The sequence below is a fragment of the Erithacus rubecula genome (genome assembly GCF_903797595.1).
Source record: "Erithacus rubecula genome assembly, chromosome: 2".
NCBI lineage: Eukaryota > Metazoa > Chordata > Aves > Passeriformes > Muscicapidae > Erithacus > Erithacus rubecula.
The window spans coordinates 56,168,776-56,188,360 of record NC_136685.1 but is presented as its reverse complement, the minus strand read 5'-3'; the positions used below and the strand labels follow the sequence as shown (position 1 = coordinate 56,188,360).

At 37.3% G+C, this 19,585-nt stretch overlaps 1 protein-coding gene across 1 annotated transcript in view; it reads left to right on the top strand.

Annotated features, from left to right (window-relative positions):
• Window positions 1–19,585, top strand: part of SYNE1 (spectrin repeat containing nuclear envelope protein 1) — a 283,485-nt gene that overhangs the window by 167,350 nt on the left and 96,550 nt on the right. Inside the window, exons 77-90 of the mRNA XM_079330874.1 lie at window positions 644–2,804; window positions 2,992–3,329; window positions 3,980–4,124; window positions 5,080–5,298; window positions 5,913–6,175; window positions 7,686–7,851; window positions 8,070–8,225; window positions 8,421–8,573; window positions 10,965–11,147; window positions 12,634–12,771; window positions 13,916–14,101; window positions 14,814–14,936; window positions 17,050–17,232; window positions 18,482–18,625. Of these exons, the coding sequence (XP_079187000.1) occupies window positions 644–2,804; window positions 2,992–3,329; window positions 3,980–4,124; window positions 5,080–5,298; window positions 5,913–6,175; window positions 7,686–7,851; window positions 8,070–8,225; window positions 8,421–8,573; window positions 10,965–11,147; window positions 12,634–12,771; window positions 13,916–14,101; window positions 14,814–14,936; window positions 17,050–17,232; window positions 18,482–18,625 (4,558 nt within the window). The remainder of the gene's footprint in view (window positions 1–643; window positions 2,805–2,991; window positions 3,330–3,979; window positions 4,125–5,079; window positions 5,299–5,912; window positions 6,176–7,685; window positions 7,852–8,069; window positions 8,226–8,420; window positions 8,574–10,964; window positions 11,148–12,633; window positions 12,772–13,915; window positions 14,102–14,813; window positions 14,937–17,049; window positions 17,233–18,481; window positions 18,626–19,585) is intronic.

Genomic DNA, 19,585 nt, shown 5'->3' with positions numbered 1-19,585 from the left:
GTTGAGATAAAGAGAGTTTGACAGGCTAGATCTTCAGTGTTTTTCTTTAAGGCAAGTACTGATTGATCCCATCTCAAGATTTAGCATTTCCTGATATTTTAAGAGTGTTGACTATTTTGTTTTATTCTTTCATTTGTAGTGGTTCATGAATTCATGGTTCATTCACTGGTTCAATTTCATTATGATGTTGTGTTATATCTATTAGACTATTATATTAAAGCTTAGTAACTACTCCTAAATTTTGACAGCTGCTTTGCATTGGACAAGCACACAGCTGTGCTTAAAATTGTGAGTGTATTGCTGCTCCTGTCACTGTCATGGAACATGATTCACTTCAGCCTCAATGCCTGGTGTTGTTCATATGTGCAATATAATCAGGATGATCTGTATTCATGTAAATATGTATGGTCAGCCTGATGAGCATAGAGCAGATGAAAGAGAAACTAATAAATCTAATAAATTTGTAAAATTTTTGAATTAGTGTTTAAGGCTGCTACCTTTAAGTGAATCTGAAAACTGTGGATCTTTATTTGACATTGATTTCAGTACATAGTGGGTTTATAATTAATCCTGACCTCCCTTAAAAGCCTGTGCCAAAATAGGATCTAATAATTAATTTTTGTCATGTCCTTTTTGATGACAGATCTGATGCTGAAAGTACAAATGTGCATCTCGAAGCTTTGCAAAAACTAGCAATTGCACTACAGGAAAGGAGATTTGCTCTGGAAGATTTGAAAGATCAGAAGCAGAAGATGATAGAACATTTGAATCTTGATGACAAAGAATTAGTAAAGGAGCAATTCAGTCATTTTGAACAACGCTGGACTCAGCTGGAGGACCTTGTCAAACGAAAAATTCAGGTTTCTGTTTCAACCTTAGAGGAGCTCAGCTTGGTACATTCCAGATTTCAGGAACTAATGGAATGGGCAGAGGAGCAGCAACCTAGTGTCTCAGAGGCTCTTAAACAGAGCCCTCCTCCAGATATGGCTCAGAGTCTTCTCATGGATCATCTTACCATTTGCAGTGAGCTTGAAGCCAAACAGCTCGTTCTGAAGATGCTTGTGAAGGATGCTGACAGGGTGATGACCAACCTAGGGCTCAATGAAAGGCAAGAACTGCAGAAAACAGTGTCAGATGCACAGCACCATGTGGCTTGTCTCAGTGATCTGGTTGGCCAGAGGAGAAAACACCTGAATAAAGCACTGTCTGAAAAGACCCAGTTTCTCATGGCAGTCTTTCAGGCTACAAACCAAATTCACCAGCATGAGAAGAAGGTGATGTTTCCAGAACATATTTGTCTGTTGCCAGAAGATGTGAATAAACAGATCAGGACTTGTAAGAATACCCAAGCTAGTCTGAAGGCCTATCAAAATGAGGTCACAGGGTTGTGGGCTCAAGGAAGGGATTTAATGAAAGAAGCAACAAATCAGGAGAAGAGTGAGGTGTTAGGTAAACTGCAAGAACTACAGAATGTATATGACACTGTTTTACAAAAGTGTAACCAGAGATTGTTAGAACTGGAGAAAAATATTGTTTCCAGGAAATATTTCAAAGAAGATTTAGATAAAGCTTGCCATTGGCTAAAACAAGCTGATATTGTCACATTCCCAGAAGTCAATGTAATGAATTCTGACACTGAGTTATACAGCCAGTTGGCAAAATATCAACAGATTCTTGAGCAATCTCCAGAATATGAAAATCTGCTACTTGCACTGCAAAGAGATGGCCAAGAAGTCCTACCATCACTTAATGAAGTGGATCATTCTTATCTAGATGAAAAACTTAATAGCCTCCCTCAGCAATTCAATATTGTCACTGCTCTGGCAAAAGAAAAGTTATATAAGGTTCAGGAAGCAATTTATGCCAGGAAAGAGTATGCCTCTTTGATTGAGTTGACAAGTAAAGCTCTGACTGAGCTAGAAGACCAGTTTATTAACATGGACAAAGCTCCAGCTGCTGTTTCAGCCAAAGAAGCTGCATCAGTCCAGCAGACCTACAGAGATCTCTTAGGTGAAGCCATGAGCCTTGCTGCAGCAGTGGATGAACTGAACCAGAAGAAGGAGGCTTTTCGAAGTACTGGCCAGCCCTGGCAGCCAGATGAGATGTTAAAACTTGCCACTCTATATCACAAGTTGAAGAGGCAAATAGAACAGAAAATCAACCTGTTGGAAGACACAATAGAAGCATGCCAGGAGCATGAGAAGATGTGTATGCAGTTTGAGGCACAGCTAGAGACCGTGAAAAAGGAGCAGGTTAAGGTGAATGAAGAAACTCTCCCAATAGAAGAAAAGTTGAAAATATACAATTCTCTGGTGGGCAGCTTGCAAGACTCAGGAAGTCTTCTGAAGCGAATAGCTGAACATCTAGAAACCCTTTCTGCTCAGGTTGACTCATCTGCATATGAGAGAACAAATCACCAAGTTCAGGCTTGGCAAGAGCACCTGAAGTCTTTGCATTCTGCCATTGTTGACACGGTGATGGAGTGTGAGAGCAGACTTGTGCAGAGCATTGACTTCAAGACAGAAATCTGCCGCTCACTCGACTGGTTGAGGTGGGTGAAAACAGAACTTAATGGAACAGTAAGTTTGGACCTCAAACTGCAAAACATCCAAGAAGAAATCCGAAAGGTTCAGATTCATCAGGAAGAAGTGCAGTCAAGCCTCAGAATAATGAATGCACTGAGCAATAAAGAGAAAGAGCGCTATATGAAAGCAAAGGAGCTGATACCTGCTGACCTGGAAAATACTCTTGCTGAGCTGGCAGAACTGGATGGTGAAGTTCAAGAAGCTATACATGTGAGACAGGTTAGTCCACCCATTATTTTATCATTAGATCATTAGTTTCTCAATCACAAAGTTGTAAAAGATGGCTCTGTGGCTTGATCTTTACAATCATCACAAAAAGACTCATTTTAGTAATCCTATTGTCTGGGATTTTAAAATTACACAGGGTACTGTGATTTTATGTTTGTGACTCTCCCTTTTATTGCAGGCTACTTTGAATAAAGCATATAGCCTCTGCCAAAGGTACTACCAAGTGATGCAGATTGCAAATGACTGGCTGGAAGATGCTCAGGAATTTCTACAGTTAGCAAGAAATGGTCTAGATGTTGAGAACTCTGAGGAGAATCTAAGGAACCATGTTGAATTTTTCAGCACAGAAAGTCAGTTTAATGATCATTTGAAAGAGTTGCAAGGCCTTGTGTCTGAGATAGAGCCCTTTCTACAAGCCACAGCAAGTGAACAGTTGGTGCAGAATGTAGCTGCATTGGAGGAAAAGGCCAAAGGAACAGAGCAAGAAGCCAAAACTCAGCAAGAGCAGTTACAAAGGTATGTTGTTTCCTTTTTTTTTATTTTTTCTTCTCTTTCTTCATTGTAAGATCGCCTGTTGGTAATGAAAGAAAGCATCAGAACATTAATTGAAGTTTTTAAATATTTATGCTATTTTAGAGAAAAATTGAATTTGGAGATTCAGAGCCCTTGGATTTTGCTTTCTTTTCTACCCTTGATTGACTACTTAAGAAAGCTCTGGTAGAATTATATTAGGCTTGTAACAGCATGGAGAAGAGTAGGGAGTAAGTGTTCTGTATTTCACCTGACACAAGATATATTGAAGCAGACATTTTGAGCTAAAAGGAAATACCTTTTTAACAAGCATAACTATGTTTCTTATTATTCCTGAATGTTCTGAATTCCATATGTTTGGGTAGGTTTAAACTACAACACGGACAGTCTCTGAGGAAAAGTCATATAAGGGCTATTAAGTGCCTAGCTGGGTTTTCTGTGAGGTGTAGCTGAAAATTAGGAGCATTTGCTTCTATGTGTGCTGTTTCCCAAAAATCTTCCTTTTTCTTGGAAAATACTGTGTAACAGCAAAACTAAGCAGTTGCATTGAAAACTAGGTGCAATAATATTTGTCATTTTCAAATGTTTTTATATAGAATTAAGTGTTGTTCTTTCTGGAATTGTATTTGTTTAAGGTGTGCTTCTGAGTGGCAGGAGTACCAGACATCAAGGCAGAAGGTGATTGAAGTGATGAATGACGCTGAGAAAAAGTTATCTGAATTCTCAGTAGCTAAAGCTGCTTCTTCTCATGAAGCAGAAGAGAAATTGTTAACACATAAGGTAAGGTACTACTGATAATTGCATGAAATCCTTCTCTTTCAAGTGAAAATCCTTCTCTTTCAAGTGAAAATGAATATTTGAGTTTTTAGATCTTGACCTGTAGCATTGAACTGAGTCATAAAGCACCAAAATATGTTTAGAGTTGTGGAAAACACACATTTTATTTGTTGGGTGATACTTTTTCAGCTTGTTTTCTCTCTATGTGCCTATGACTATAGAGAAATGCAGAGAGTCAGAAGGTTCCTAAAAGAGCCATGGGTCTGTAAGCCCCAAAATTACATACCCTTCAAGCAACTCACATCAATAGAAACATCCATCTACTTTCAATCATGGAACAGTTTTACTAGGACAGGAACAGCTGGAGTTTAATATTAACCCTTGTTCAGTCTAAAAGCAAGAAATATAGCTTAAAAAAGCTTACTTTCTTTTCTTTAGGGTACTATTCAGTTGCCTTAATACAGACAGTCAGTGACACCAAAAATGCTGCCAGCTGTGTCTTGTGAAATCAAGAATCTTCCCCAAGAGTAATGTCATGTCTGACAGGTTTATGAGAGTGTCCTCAAATCCTTGGGCATTTAAAATGTTGTTAAATATAAACAGGACATAAATGTTCACTTAAACACCTGAACTGCTTCATTTGTTTTTAGACTGTTTACAAGTCAGTCTTTGCTATGAAAGGACCCTGATTGCTCATTTTCATCCCCTTTGTGGGGCTATCAAGGAAGAGAAAGCTGATTGCACCAGATTGCTGCTGCTTCCAGAAGCCTACATTTTAGACCAAGCAGCTGTAGCTAATTTATTGCATATAAAAAATAAAATGAGACCTAGCCACCTCACTCAAAATACAGCACCTCCTCCTCATCTGCAGTGGATGGGGGTGGTTCACCTACCTATGTTGGATACTATTGAGTTGTCTTGTGGAAAAGGAAAACAGTGCTTATTTTTACTTTTTCAGACTCTCGTGTCCATAGTCAATTCTTTCCATGAGAAGATCACAGCCCTAGAGGAAAAGGCTTTGCAGCTGGAAAAAGTCAGCAATGATGCCAGTAAGGCATCTATAAGTAGATCCATGACAACAGTTTGGCAGCGCTGGACACGGCTCCGGAACGTAGCCCAGGAACAAGAGAAAATTTTGGAAGATGCAGTGGAGGAATGGAAGGGTTTTAATGATAAGGTAGATTCTAGTCTTGGTAAATCCTCCCCTTGTACATAAGTCTTCTCTTTCTTCTCTTTTTTTCTCTCTTTCTTCTCTCTTGTTTCTCTTTCTTCTCTCTTTCTTTTTTCTTCTTTCTTCTCCCTGAAGAATATGAATTTGCTCCTTTTAAGTGTAACCAGTGACTATAGTTCCTGTCATTGCTCATTGATCATATGTCTCTTTTTTTCCCTAGTTGACTCCTTTTATCTGTCATTGTCAATTATTTATGCCCAGATAGCAGGTTCTCTAGGAATGAGGATAATAATTTTATTCAATGCATGACTTGTGCCAAACATGGGTGTGTCCCAGGGTAGAGCTCTAGTTCCTAGATCCTGTGGCAATAAATATAATAAATACCTAACGATTATAAAACACCATAACTGGACAAAAAAAAATCCTTTAACAAGTCCTAATTCCCTGTGAAGAGCAAGGGATCTGGCACAGTAGAGCACGAGCCCTGAAGCACAACAGTTTTATAGAATCTAAATGTACAGCACTGGGTGTAGCACCTTTTGGTGTCAGTTGTACCAGCTTCTTTTGTAATTTTACTATTGACAAGACTATTATTGACAAGACTGCATCTCTTTCCATAGATTCAGAAAGCCACCATAGCTATAGATCAGCTACAAGGTCGCTTGCCAGAAAGCTCAGTGGAAAAGGCATCCAGGACAGAGCTCCTGGAACTCCTGGATTACCACAGCAGTTTCCTGCTGGAGGTGGACCAACAGCTGTCATCTTTGGGCCTGCTCAAGCAGCATGCTGTTAGCATGTTCCAGGATGTGGAGGTAAAGCCTCCATCTCAGAGGGAACTACCAGTTATGCAAGAAATCAAAGCAATGCAAGATCGATGCCACAAGTAAGGAAATATTTTAAAAGATTCTCCAGAAAAATGGTACCTTGCAATTCATTATTAAGAGCTTATGTGTTTTATATCATTAACAATTAACATACCTAAATAAATATTAGTTATTATTTTTTAAATAAGCATCAGTTTTAATTTAAAATTACTTAAAATTAATTTTTAAATACCTTTTTGCCAATATTTTTATTTCTATCAGAAAGAGTATGCCTTTTAGGGTATGTATTTCTTGCCTTGCATAATACTTACATAAAAGCTGCATAAACTGCATTAAAGTTATAACTAATTTTAAACACTTCCATTGCTTCTCAGATTAACAGTGATAATTTATCTTTTTGTATGCTCTTTTGATTAGTTTATCACTTTGTTTCCCTTGTCTAAAGCATTTAGGTACCAAAAGTAGGTCCTGTGTGACATTTCCAGGGGAATGTAGAGCATATACAAACAAAACATAACTTTTCACCTTGAGGCTGTGCAGATGTTTATCTAAATCTAAAACATCTCCCTGTCATGTAGAAAACAGGAAGTTTTATGTTAAATTTTTATACACATAGCTCATAACTGTGCTAAGATACCATTAAGTGGATCTCCATGGTGGAAAGGCAAAGAGAAATTAAAAATGACTAAACTGTAAACCCTGCACCAAGCCTCTGCAAAGTTCATTTTGTGTGTGTATGAATAATTATAGTAGAATAGCAATCCCTGCAGAAAATGTGTAGATGTAATACCTTTTAAATTCCATTTTTCACTTACTTAAAATTGGTTTCTAAGATACAGGGTCTGGTGATGACCTCCTCCTCATGTAAATAAGACATGATTCATCTATGCAAGGTTATGCAAACATAAATGAAATATGGGAATGTCAAAGATCCATGTCACATGTATAAGAGCTGCAAGTAGTCCAGTAGAACTTTCACAGAGGTGTCATTTTTAGCAGGAGATCCAAGTTCTTGAGCAAAGTGCAGAGATTCTGTCTTCGTAGAAGTGTGGAAATAGTCCATGTTCAGATGCTTGATCCACAACTAATCCTAAGTATTCTGCCAATGCAAATCCCATCAATAGGAGTGGAATTTATCTCATGTTATTTTGCATTCTAGATATCAGAGCAGGTTAAGTCTCGCTCTTTAATTAGCGTACAGAAAGAAACAAGTGTAAGATATTTTTTCTGACCTATTTTAGAAGTTTCTTTTGGAATGACAATGAATAATCCTAATTCATGCCCTGCAATTGCCTGTTTCCTCTACTGGCAATCACAGCAGTCTGTGGTGATGGGCTCAGATTTAGGGATCTCTGTATATATTTGCATTTTTCCAAAATAATTGCATGCTTGATGTCCAAACACATAAAATCAAGGAATGGACATGGAAATTTTAATTTATTTAAATTTATTTCTCTGGATATGATACTCTCAAGCACTATATTTATTGTTCAGTATTTTTTGACAAAGCAGTGTTTTTAGACATTGCTTAATTCTTCACAAATAGTTATTGTTTCTTTCTTTCTGAAGTATGCAGCAGAAAGTTAAAAAAAGCATGAAGATGGTGAAACAGGAGCTGAAGGAGCGTGAGGAGGTGGAAGCAGAGATTAATATTGTGAAGTCCTGGATCCAGGAAACAAAAGAATATTTATTAAGCCCTGATGCAGAAGTGGACATTCAACTTCAGGAGCTGCAGGTAATCACAATTCTTATCTTCATTTTAATCTCCTAGTGAATGTTAATAGTTTCATAAACCACCACAAATTCAAATTAGACAATATTAATGAGCTTTTTAGTAACCCACTCGGCAAATTCATGAAGCATATGGTACATGATGGACTGTGATATTTTATTTAGAAGATATTTAAGATGTATTTTCACTGTTCTTAACAATACTGTTTTTTCTATCCTTAGTCTCTCTTTGGTGAAGCTACTACTCATCGCCAAGCTGTTGAAAAACTGGCTGAACAACAACAGAATAAATACTTGGGGCTTTATACCATTTTGCCTTCTGAACTCTCTCTTCATTTAGCAGAAGTTGGACTGGCCCTTGTAACTGTGCAGGATCAGGTAAAGTGCAGTAGATAAGTGCCAGATCCACAGCCCTCCTTCAGGCTTTATAATTTAGTATCCTGCTGTGGCCAAACTGTGGAAACACAGAATAGTTTTATTACCCTCATCCTTTGAATTAAAGTTAAATAAAAGTTAATTTCCTTTAAGGAGGACTGATTTCTGTTTATTGAATTTAATTCTTATTGTTGACAGATTCAAGCCAAAGAGAGAGAAACTCAGCAAATCAAAACATTGAATCAAGAGTTTGATCAGAAAATCCAGGGGATAGCAAATGAACTAAATACCATTCTTTCCAAACTGAAAAAGAAAACTAATGACATAGCACAAGCTAAACATGAACAAAAGGTAAGACAAGGCTCTCCTTACCTGGTTATGCCATAAATTTTTTGGCATTGGGACACTCACTTCATACCAAAGTGATGTTTGTGCGGACTTGCAGAACACAGTTTTTTAATGTAGTTCAACAGAAGAATTATACAGAAATAAGGGTTGACTGACGGGATTTTTTAAAACTATATTCTTTGTAAACTGACCCACACAGGTAACAGAACTTGGAAGAAGCAGCTGAGTGTTAAAGTCAGATGGACAAAGTTTCTCGGTTGCTTTTAAATAATGAGTATGACTCAAATCTGGGAAAGCTTGAGGAACCTTCAAACTGTACTTGTACTTGTCTGTACTGTAAAGATAATTCTTTATTTATGATGAATAGATCAGTAGAATTTTACTTGTAGCCCATCTCACATCATTTGGTTCAACAACAGGGTAAAGTACTACTTATGCAATTAAAAGTAGTGGAAAGGACTCTTGGTTCTTTTTGAAGGTTTTATTAATCTTAGGTATGTGCCACACAGAAAAAATCATCTGTACTGAAGTGTAATGGCCAAATTAGGTTTATAGTATGAGACTAAGGGATTTTAGGGAGAGGAGACATGGAAAAGGGGTTGGCTGAGGGTTTGGGATTTTCCCTTGTTTTAGTTATTTTAACTAGGCAAAGATAAACTTGACCGAATTACTGTGTGAAATTAAGAAAGCATACAAAATAAGAGAAGATTTATCATGACTAATATGTCATAAATTACCTGTTTATTTTCATGAGATGTTCAAGATGTTCCAAAATACTTTTTTGGAAATAATCTTTACTTTGCAGGAAGTGTCACTGAACTATATCTCTGGTGTTTCTCCTTTATTTCAATAAGAAAGCAGAAAGCCAGTGAAATCTGCTTTCTTATGTTGCATAAATGAAAATTCTCTGTCACTGGAGATGTAGTAATGTTCAACAGCTTTTATGTCAGCTGATACACTTGAGACTGGGTTGGCTTTGGTTACAGCAGTAAATATTTTTATATTAACATTGAAACAGATTATGAAAAAATAGAATAAAAAACATTTTAAAATCCATGTGACTGAAGTCAAATGGATCCTTACTTTCACAAACAGCATATAAATTCTGCATAATATCTGTAGTAAATACGTTTTTTTAAACTTGCTGTAATATGTGTGTCTTTGTATTAAGATGAGCAGTTTAACATCTGTCTTTGTGTTTACATGTAGACAGTTATGTCTCCAAGTTTGTGGAATAATCTTGATTTGTCATAACAATTGATGGTAACTTGCACTCTGACGTGTGTCTGCCAGGACAGCCCTAACCTGAAGACCTTGAAGTAACTTCTTGAAGCACCTGTAGCAGAGTTCTGAATGACTGCAGTTTAAATTTGTAGACATAACTGGAGAGAGGCTAGGATGTTTGTCCAAGCAGTGGGACAAGGGACAATGGGCAGAAATTGATGCACAGGAAGTTCCACCTGAGCATGAGGAAGAACTTCACTGAGCATTGAGTGTGCATTGGAACAGATTGCCCAGAGAGGTTGTGGAATTTCCTTCACTGGAGATACTCAAGAACTATCTGGACACAATCCCGTGCCATGTGCCCTAGGTAACCCTGCTTCAGCAGGGAGGTTGGACCAGATGATCCACTGTGGTCCCTTCCAACCCAACCTCTTCTGTGATTCTGTGACTTATTTTTACATTACAAAAACAATGAATTTGTAGCACCTTTGATACAAAAAAAAAAAAACCACCAACAAGAAAACAACCAGTAGCCTCTTCTCAAAAAACTGTAGCCCAAGAGTATGCTATAAATCTATGAGAAACTTGAAAAACTTTTTAGTCTTCCTTTTCAAAATATTTGTGACTATAGGAGGAAAATCTGATTTTAAACTGTGTTTCTATTGAAACAGTCTAGCACAATCAGATTGCTCCTGCATCAAGATCATGCTATTAAAATGCAAGTTTCAAATTAAAATTAAAGTTTTCATAATCCATTAATGAGTAACTACATTTTTATGAGTTTATAAACATATATTTTAAGACAGCAATAAAACAAACCGCTTTTCCAACAAATGAAAATCCTTATCCTGGCAGTCTGTGCTGAAAATTCATTTCAGAAACAAGCACAGAAAGATGCCTGAGAACAGTTAATGTCACACTGAAGTGACTCAGTCTTTGGCTATGGCAGGAAAAACGGTTATCCATTTCAGCCAGGAAGTCAGAGGAGAAAGAGTAATGGCACATACTTGAGAGATGACCAAACATCCTGCTCTTCTGCTTTCCTGCTTAAAAATGGAAAAAAACTACGGAGACTTTGGACAGGGCACAAAAGTTGCAAGCTGGACTAGAAATATTCAACCAAAAAGCTAACACTTCCTGGATCACTGATTTTATTGTTTTTCTGTCTAGATCCTTGGTGATGAGCTGGACAGCTGCAATATAAAGCTGTTGGAATTAGATGCATCAGTCCAGGACTTTGCAGAGCAGAACGTGCCCCTGGCTAAGCAGCTGGCTAACAGGATAGGGAAACTCACTGCACTGCACCAGCAGACCATACGGCAGGCTGAGTACAGAGCAGCCAAGCTCAGTCAGGTATGGTCTTAAATCCTTTCTGCTCTTTCCTCTCAGCACCAGAAGGAGCAGTCAACAATCTCACTTATTTCCCTGGAGTTAGGCCAGACAGGGCATTCCTTGGCACATCTGCCTATTATTAGTCAGGGTTTGCATCACATTCCAAAGAGACACAGGTCAAATCAGAGGGTGAAATAATTCTCGGATGCTGCTTTAGCACCTTCCTGCGTTAAGCCCTTGCTGCTTGGGTCCTTTGGTGCTCTAAAAAGATTGTAGATCTCAAAAACAGTAGCATGCCTGCAAGTAGTAACTCATTGTGCTTCTCAGGGTCTCTGTTTTGTCACTGTTACCTATATTTGCAGCATTAAAAACAAAAATTAGAAAAAAATATTTCCCTCTAATCTCAGTCCATGGAGGGTGACTATAACTTGTACATTCAATAGAAAAGCCTATATACACTGGTCCTGATAATGCATAATGTTTATGCATTATTTTGGCATTCATAAAGAAGCATCTTCTGTGGTTCAAAATCTCTGAAATTCTTTCTGCTTTTTTGTACCTTAATTGTTTTTATCCCCCAAAACCTCTAGCTAAAATCAAATAAATGGATTTTCTGTGGTTCTGCCATTAATACTCTGATAAATTATGAGTTCTTCTTTCTGCATGCATGAAGTTGCTTCTGTAAGAAAACTTAAAAATATTTTCAGTTTCCTCTGAAAAATTGTTTTTAAGAAGAGGTAGAAAATTATTATCAAAATATGAGTTCAACCAGAGGTACTTGGTAAAGAGATTTAACATTAGGATATTTTTGTTCAGCATCAAAAAATCTACTTTTAAAAAAATGATAGGTTTTGAAAACTTTTTGCAAATAATTTGGTCAAGTTTGGTCACCTCCAATTTGATCCATCCTTTATAAAGAGAAAATTCATGAACATCAATGAAATTATTCCTGCTGAAAAGAAAATTGGAGCTTATGACTACTTTTCTAAATAGAAATTAGATTAATTAAAAAGCAGAGCTTTTGTCCTGTATTTTGAAATAGTGTAGCTTTTAATTTTTTGGAAATATGGCAGACTGAGTGGACAAAGCAGACTAAAAAAAAAACAAACAGAAGATGGTTTGGAGAATGTAATGGAAAGAGAAAGTTCAAATTAAGAAAATGAGCCATAAACTGAAAGAGGAGGTATTTTGAAACTTACACATGAGGCTGAAATATGCACAGGGAGTGTTCCCTCAAGGGATATAGTTGAGCATCAGTGGACTCTCCCAGTGGGACCTACATTCTTATAGTGCCTTCTTTTCCCCAAAACAAATAATCTTACTACTGGAAACAGACCTATTTTAACTCCATAAATATATAATCACTTAACTTACATAATACAGGAAGGAAAAGTTGTTAAAATGATCCCCAGTTTAAAACAATGAAGGAAATAAAATTAATTTTTCATTGTCCAAGAATTGTACCAAATTACGTCTTAGGCTTAAGCAAATTTTTTTTTTTATCCAGGCTGCTTCACACTTGGAAGAATACAATGAGATGCTGGAGTTCATATTGAAATGGATTGAGAAAGCAAATATCCTAGTGCATGGTAGTATAACATGGAATTCTTCCTCTCAGCTTCGTGATCAGTTTAAAGCCTACCAGGTGATTATGTGAGCTATGAAATTTAAAAGACAGTGTATAAAGATACCTTATAGAATAAAAATGTGTGATTCAAAGTTAATCTTCATGTTACTCAAGGAGTTTGGTTTCATAGAAGTTTTTGGCTGAATAATGTGTCTGCACACTGTGATTCTACCACACCAAGCACTTTATTGCAACTCATACTCTAAAGCTTTAGTTCACTATGGAGTTTTTTCTTTCTCCATTATGCAAAGCTAGAATAGCCTGTTCCCATCTAATGAGTTTTATATCAGATATTCTCAAGCTGATATCTAATGGAGGAGTTTCTCCCAGTCTCTTCCTGAACATTTCACATCAGAGTAATTTGCTGTGCCTGTAATTGTGCAATTTGTTCTGTGTGTGTCTGTGTGTGGAATGTGTGTATGACATCAGTGGGATATTTTGATGAGGTTCAAGCTTGCCTGGTGTTACATGACCATGTGAAAGAAATCAAGGAAATAAGATAATAATGTATCACTAATACCAAAATAAATATAAATTATGGTTTTTGTATGTACATCGCTTAATTGTCAGCTGCATTCTTGTTCATTAGTGCAGTGTAGTATGTCAGACTTTGTATTCTGAATAGGAGCTTCCAGGCAATTTATCCTGAGGAAAGCTGGAGACAGAATTTCTGTTTAGGTTTTGCTATGGCTTTTTCTGTGCTTCAAAATCTGATGATACAGGCTTAACCAATGCCATCCCACACAATACTTCGGGAGTGATTTTTTTAGGCAGCATTAATGACCCCTGCCCTGCTGTAACACTGCACCCAAGTGCTTTCTGCTACTTTCTGTAAGGTGTTTGAGGCTTCCAGGACAAAGCTTTTGCATAGATGGCATATATTATATTTTTATACACAAGTGTGTATAGCAAAACACTAAAATCAAGGTGTAAAGCACAGCTGCTGAAACCTCATGACTTAATCTTTTGTTTCCCTATAAGCTGAAGCACTTCAGCAGACCTTCAAAACTATATATTGCCTAAACCCTACAGGAAATCAGTGGAACTTAATCATAGGCTCACAAATGTGTACAGATTTAAGAGTTTGCAGAACAATATACTTAAAAGATACGTGTAATTGAGTCTCAAACTTGACATTCAATTTGCTTGTATCTCCACCCAGAGCATTCTTGATGAGTCTGGAGAGATTCACGGGGATCTCGAGGCCATGAGTGAGAGGATTGATTACCTGGCAAGTGTGTACTGCACTGAAGGGATGTCACAGCAAGTGCTGGAGCTGGGGAGGCGCACGGAGGAGTTGCAGCAAGTTATCAAAGTGCAGCTGCCAAACCTCCAAGATGCTGCCAAGGTAAATGAAAGCAGTTTTTCTAGTGCTGGGTGGTGTCTAGGGTGATGCATGTGTGCATCATACTACTGAGATTGTTAGCAGTGAAGATAATTTGTGGTCTATACAGGGCATGACTTTGTTGCCCAAAGTCAGGTATCTTGCACTGTTTGAGATGCTGCCTTCAGGTGCTGACTCAGATGGGCACAAGATTTCCGCAGGTCCTGCTGTAAGTGCCCTTTCTGGATGGATATATTTGGGATAATGGTGTGTCTCAAGTAGCACCTACCACGTATATTTAGATACTTGAAAAACTCATTTCTTGACACTTACATTCTGTTATTTCCTTTTTTCTTCTCTTTAATATCTAAATGCTGTTATTTATAAATTTAGATCAGCTCTGGACCAGACCAGAATTTCGTAGCATAAGGCCCACCTCTACAAAGGACTGCAGTGAAAAGAATGAACATGCTTTTTCATTTTTATAAAGTATATGCTGTATTTGATATTGAAGTACTTAAAATAATAAGGCTGTCTATGCAATCCCTTTTTCTAGACTGTCATACAACTGGTATTTTTATCTTATATTTTAAACATTTAAAATTAACTGTCAAAATTGGTATTAATTGCTTTTTGTACTGTATGTAAGGGGGATATACCTGCAAAATCCAGACAGATATATTTATAGTGAATTCTACTTTTCCCCTTACTCATTTCTGAATCAAATGTGTTACAGGACATGAAGAAATTTGAAATTGAGCTGAGAGCCCTACAGGCTGCTTTGGAGCAAGCCCAATCCATGCTGACGTCTCCAGAGCTTGGGCATTTGAGCTTGAAAGAGCAGCTTTCTCACAGACAGGTAAAAGACCAGGACATCAAAGCTAACATTTGAGTAGTGTGATCTTACACAAAGGATAATGAGTGTTGATAAGACTGATTTGTGTGTTTCTCAGGTGGGTCACTGTTTCAGAGTGTGGCCCCAAATTACTGCGAAGGAAATAAGTGACAGAGCAAGGAGAATCATTCCCTCAGAGGGAATGGTTGAAGTATAACTTTATGAGCCAGTTCTTAGGTTGGAGCAGTTCTAAGAAGTGTGCATCCAATCCATTTGAACCAGACTAATAATTGTAATAAAGTCCAATTCTTATCCAGTGCTTATGGTCAGTAAGTTTTTTAATTACTTCAAAAGGAAGTCTAGATTGTTACCATTATTTTGCAGTTAGAGACACAATGATACAGTTTGTTGCTAGCTTCTCCAATAGTAATCTGGAGCACTACGAGACGCATCAGGTTTGCTTAAACCCAGTTACACTTTCGTATGCTTAGTTGAATTACCTCCATAAGAGATTGTGGCTTTCTCTATTGCATTTGTTCTGCTATGGACATTTGTCAGTTTGTTAGTTTTGGTCTCAGTCTCTTAAAATGAATGATAAGTTATAGCTTTCTGAGTTTCCCAAGATGTGTTTATTTCTGCAAGCTAATATGGATATTTAACTGTCTTAGTCTGCCAATGAAAACTGGATGCCAGCAGGTTCATTGTAGGATTAAAATCTGCAGAAAAACACATGTAAGACAGGTAAATTTGCACAGGTTTTCCTTTCCATTAAAGTACACAATCTTTATTCTGGGAACTTGCAAACAGATTTCAGGATGTGGCCTTGAAGAGTGTAAGTGAAACACATCACCCACCATAAGAATAAAGGAACATGGAGTTTGCACTGGATTTTATGTGTATTCTTTGTCCTGACTCTAGCACATCTCACAATATGACTTTCTTTTGTACAGAAAGGGGCTATAGCTCCTGTCCACCTGTTTCACCAGACCAGAGAGGGGATTTTGGAAAGCCCCTGGCTGGCACACAGCCCCCAGGGTGCCTCTTGGTGCTGATTCAACAATAAAAATACTCTTTTCCAGCAGCATAGGGTCTGACAGAGGAGAGGCCCCACCTGTGCTGCCTGAGGAATAGGTCATTATACTGAAACTCTGCTTAGATTATCCACCATATGTCATGAAACAGCAGAAATAAAAAACACACCACAATCCTCTCATCAGTATGCTCTTCAGACCTACTTATCTGTCATTGTGCATGTGGTGTAGAGGAAGGGAGATTACCAAATTCTCTATCCCTGTTTGTCTCATTGTCCAGCTGATTTATATCCATTGAATCTAAAATCTTTTTCTAATGTGTTAAGGCCCTTTTTACCAACTTTGGCTTTTCCTTTTTTTTTTTTTTTGGTTTTTTTTTTTGTTTTTTTTTTTTTTTTTTTTTTTTTTTTTGGTTTTTTTTCTGTATCTGTACATACATTCATTAAAGACTTCAATGTAGGTAAAAAGAATGGTGATCAAATCTCTTCTCCAGCCATTGCACTTAGATCCTTCTCATGCATATAAGCAGACAGCTCAAATGCACATCTTGTATGAAATAGGCACTATTAACAAAGGCACACAGCTTGTGATTATTCAAAGAAAAAGGTTTCTGTGTAGCTCTATTCCTTTCTGTTTGATTGCCTTTTGAATTTTAAGCAACATTTTCAGGCATGGCTTGTATTTTCAGAGGAAGGTTGTGAATACAATAGGATTCATGTGCTGTTTTGAAAATGTGCTTCTATGTCCCAGCAGGGAGTTCCACTCAGATTTTAACACTGAGATATGTGTATAGATAAATTACTCTTGTGCTGCTTCAATTTGTGGAGTCTGTAAATCTATTTTCTCAAATCTGCTAATAGAAATATTTTTTTACTTGGACACTTAGAAATAGTTACTACTATGCTTTTTCATTAATTATTTTTATATCTAGCATATGGGCTTTTTATTTATATTATCTTTAAAAGAATTCGCATTTCACAATGAGAAAATGTTTCCAATTTAGAAAATAGATAATAATTTTTTTTCTTTTATTGCTTGAACACACCGTTATTTTTCTCTGGGAGCTGTGAAGGATTGGTTTGTTTGGTCTCTGACTCTGTTTCTAGCACCTGCTGTCGGAAATGGAGGCGCTGAAGCCCAAGGTGCAGGCGGTGCAGGCGTGCCAGAGCGCCCTGCGCATTCCCGAGGAGGCGGTGGCCAGCCTGTCGCTGTGCCACAGCGCCCTGCGGCTGCAGGAGGAGGCCAGCCGCCTGCAGCACACGGCCATCCAGCAGTGCAACATCATGCAGGCAAGTGCAGCCCCGCCCGTGGGCCCCGCTGGGGAACCCGAGCACAGCACGCAGGTTGTGATGGGAACGCTGGATTTCACACCTCTGTGCGTTCCTCTGTTCTGTGGTACCATTGGGAATTTCCCCACTAAGACTCGGTTATTCCTGACTTTAATTTACTCATCAGACTTTCACCTCAGTTCTGTTCCTGATGCTGCTGTGATTTTTGTAACGCTGTTAGGATCAACTGGACAAACAACTGATATAAAATTTTATGCAGGTTAATTTTATAAGATATATAATCAATTAATAAAATTAATATAACATTATAACATCGGCTGCTTCTGCAGATAAAAACTATTTTAAAAAAAACTCATAAAAACTATTGATCATTGATTCAAACTATTAATTAACTTAGAGGTATAAAAATAATTATTTTTATTCACTGTATTTATGGTTTATATATATTTGTTTTCTGATTTTGGAAATTAAATTTGTATTTTAAAGTTTTGCTAAACACGACTAAACTAGATTTTGTTTAATTGTTTGGATTTATAATTAAACATGTAAAAGGTATTTCTAAAAAAGAGAATAAGCTTTTGTTCTCTGCTATTTAGTGATAGCAATATAGATATCATATTCCATAGGCTAGGGTGCAACTACAAAGTTTCAAGCTGGATAATAGAAGAGACTTTTGATGATTAAGGATAGTTAATGATGCTTAAATACAAGAAAGGTTACAATGTAACACTGGAAATTATAAAAATGGGTTAGACAAACTGCTCATGCATGTGTGATAGAAAGAGCTGGTACAATATTGGTAGGATAATTATCTGAACCAATCTTCATTATCCTCTCTCAGTTGTATTTTCTGTAATATCTAAGCTTTTCTTGTAGTCACAAATGAACACTTGAAGTCAAAAAGCAGATGAAAATGTTTTATAATAAAACCATGAGACTAAGGAAGGCTATCTTCTGGTGTGTGTGTGTTAGGTTCAGGTGCTTATTGGAATCAAAACTTACAGCACCTTACATCAGAAATCTAAAATACCATGTTAGAGGAACTGTGGGTGGGAAAATATTTAAATAAATGAAGCAGTTCAAATCATTGCAATTCACAATATTTATGAATAGACATTTTCCTGACTGTACTCCCGCTTTGCTTATCAAGATGTGAGTGCCAGTTACTTCAGGAGGGAGATCTGTCACTCCTAGACTGAGTGAAAATTAATTTTTGTGTAGACACTCTTATCTTTTTTCCCTTCTCTAGGAAGCAGTGGTTCAGTATGAGCAATATGAGCAAGAAATGAAGCATTTGCAGCAGATGATAGAGAGTGCCCACCGCGAGATCCAAGACAAGCCAATAGCGACCAGCAACATCCAGGAGCTCCAGGTCCAGATTTCACGTAATGAGGTATGGCACCCAAAATGTACCAAAACATTGGGCTCAATGGCAGCTCACTGGCTCAGACAACTTTTCACAAGCAATAGTCAAAACATAGCTGAATTGCTTTTCAGACTCCAGCAGAGGAAACTCCTGCTATTGGTACAATGTGGACAATTCGTTTGTTTATTCAGTTAGATATCTCCTAACCTTCTGACAACATTATGATAAACAAAGGCATTGCATAATTAAGGGACAGATAACATTAGAACTTGACTGAGGGGTGTCCCAGAAGTTCAGCAGTTGTTCACTTAACCACAACTAGTTGAATCATCCATATGTGTATATATATATATCCTAAAAAACTTGTATATATACACATGTATATCCTAACATACTTGCTCATTTTCATCCCAGTCACATTCTGTAAAGAATACCAAGAGACTTGAATCAAAGAAAACTCACAATAGATTTGGAGGGAAACTGTAACATTCACTCCAGAGGTTCCTTTAAAGTCTTTGTTGGGAAGATTTTTGCACTCTGGAGTTGTGGGTCCTGCCCGCAAACTCACAGATTATCAGCTCTTGAATAAATCACAATAGTCTCTATCCAGCCTTCTTGCTGTTCTGGCTTTAGAGCTCCTCCTGAGCCCCTTTCACCTCCACCTGTCTGTTATGTAATTCCTAGAATAAAAAATGCATCACTGATCTCTGTGTGTCTCTTTTGGCACCAGATGGCACCATTTCTTTGCATTTGGATTAAAGCTATCCCTCCTGCCATGTAATATAACCTAATGTTACATGAGTTGCCCATTTTCTATCCAGTTGTTACAACTGTTACTTACAATAAATTCAAGAGCAATTTTCATATACAAACACTTTTGGTTTTATTAGTACTGAATTAATAATGCTATTATTCTCTATTCAAATATTTTGGAACAGCAAATGCAGGAGAGTGACCAGCAATTCAGGGTAATATTACAAGAAGGAA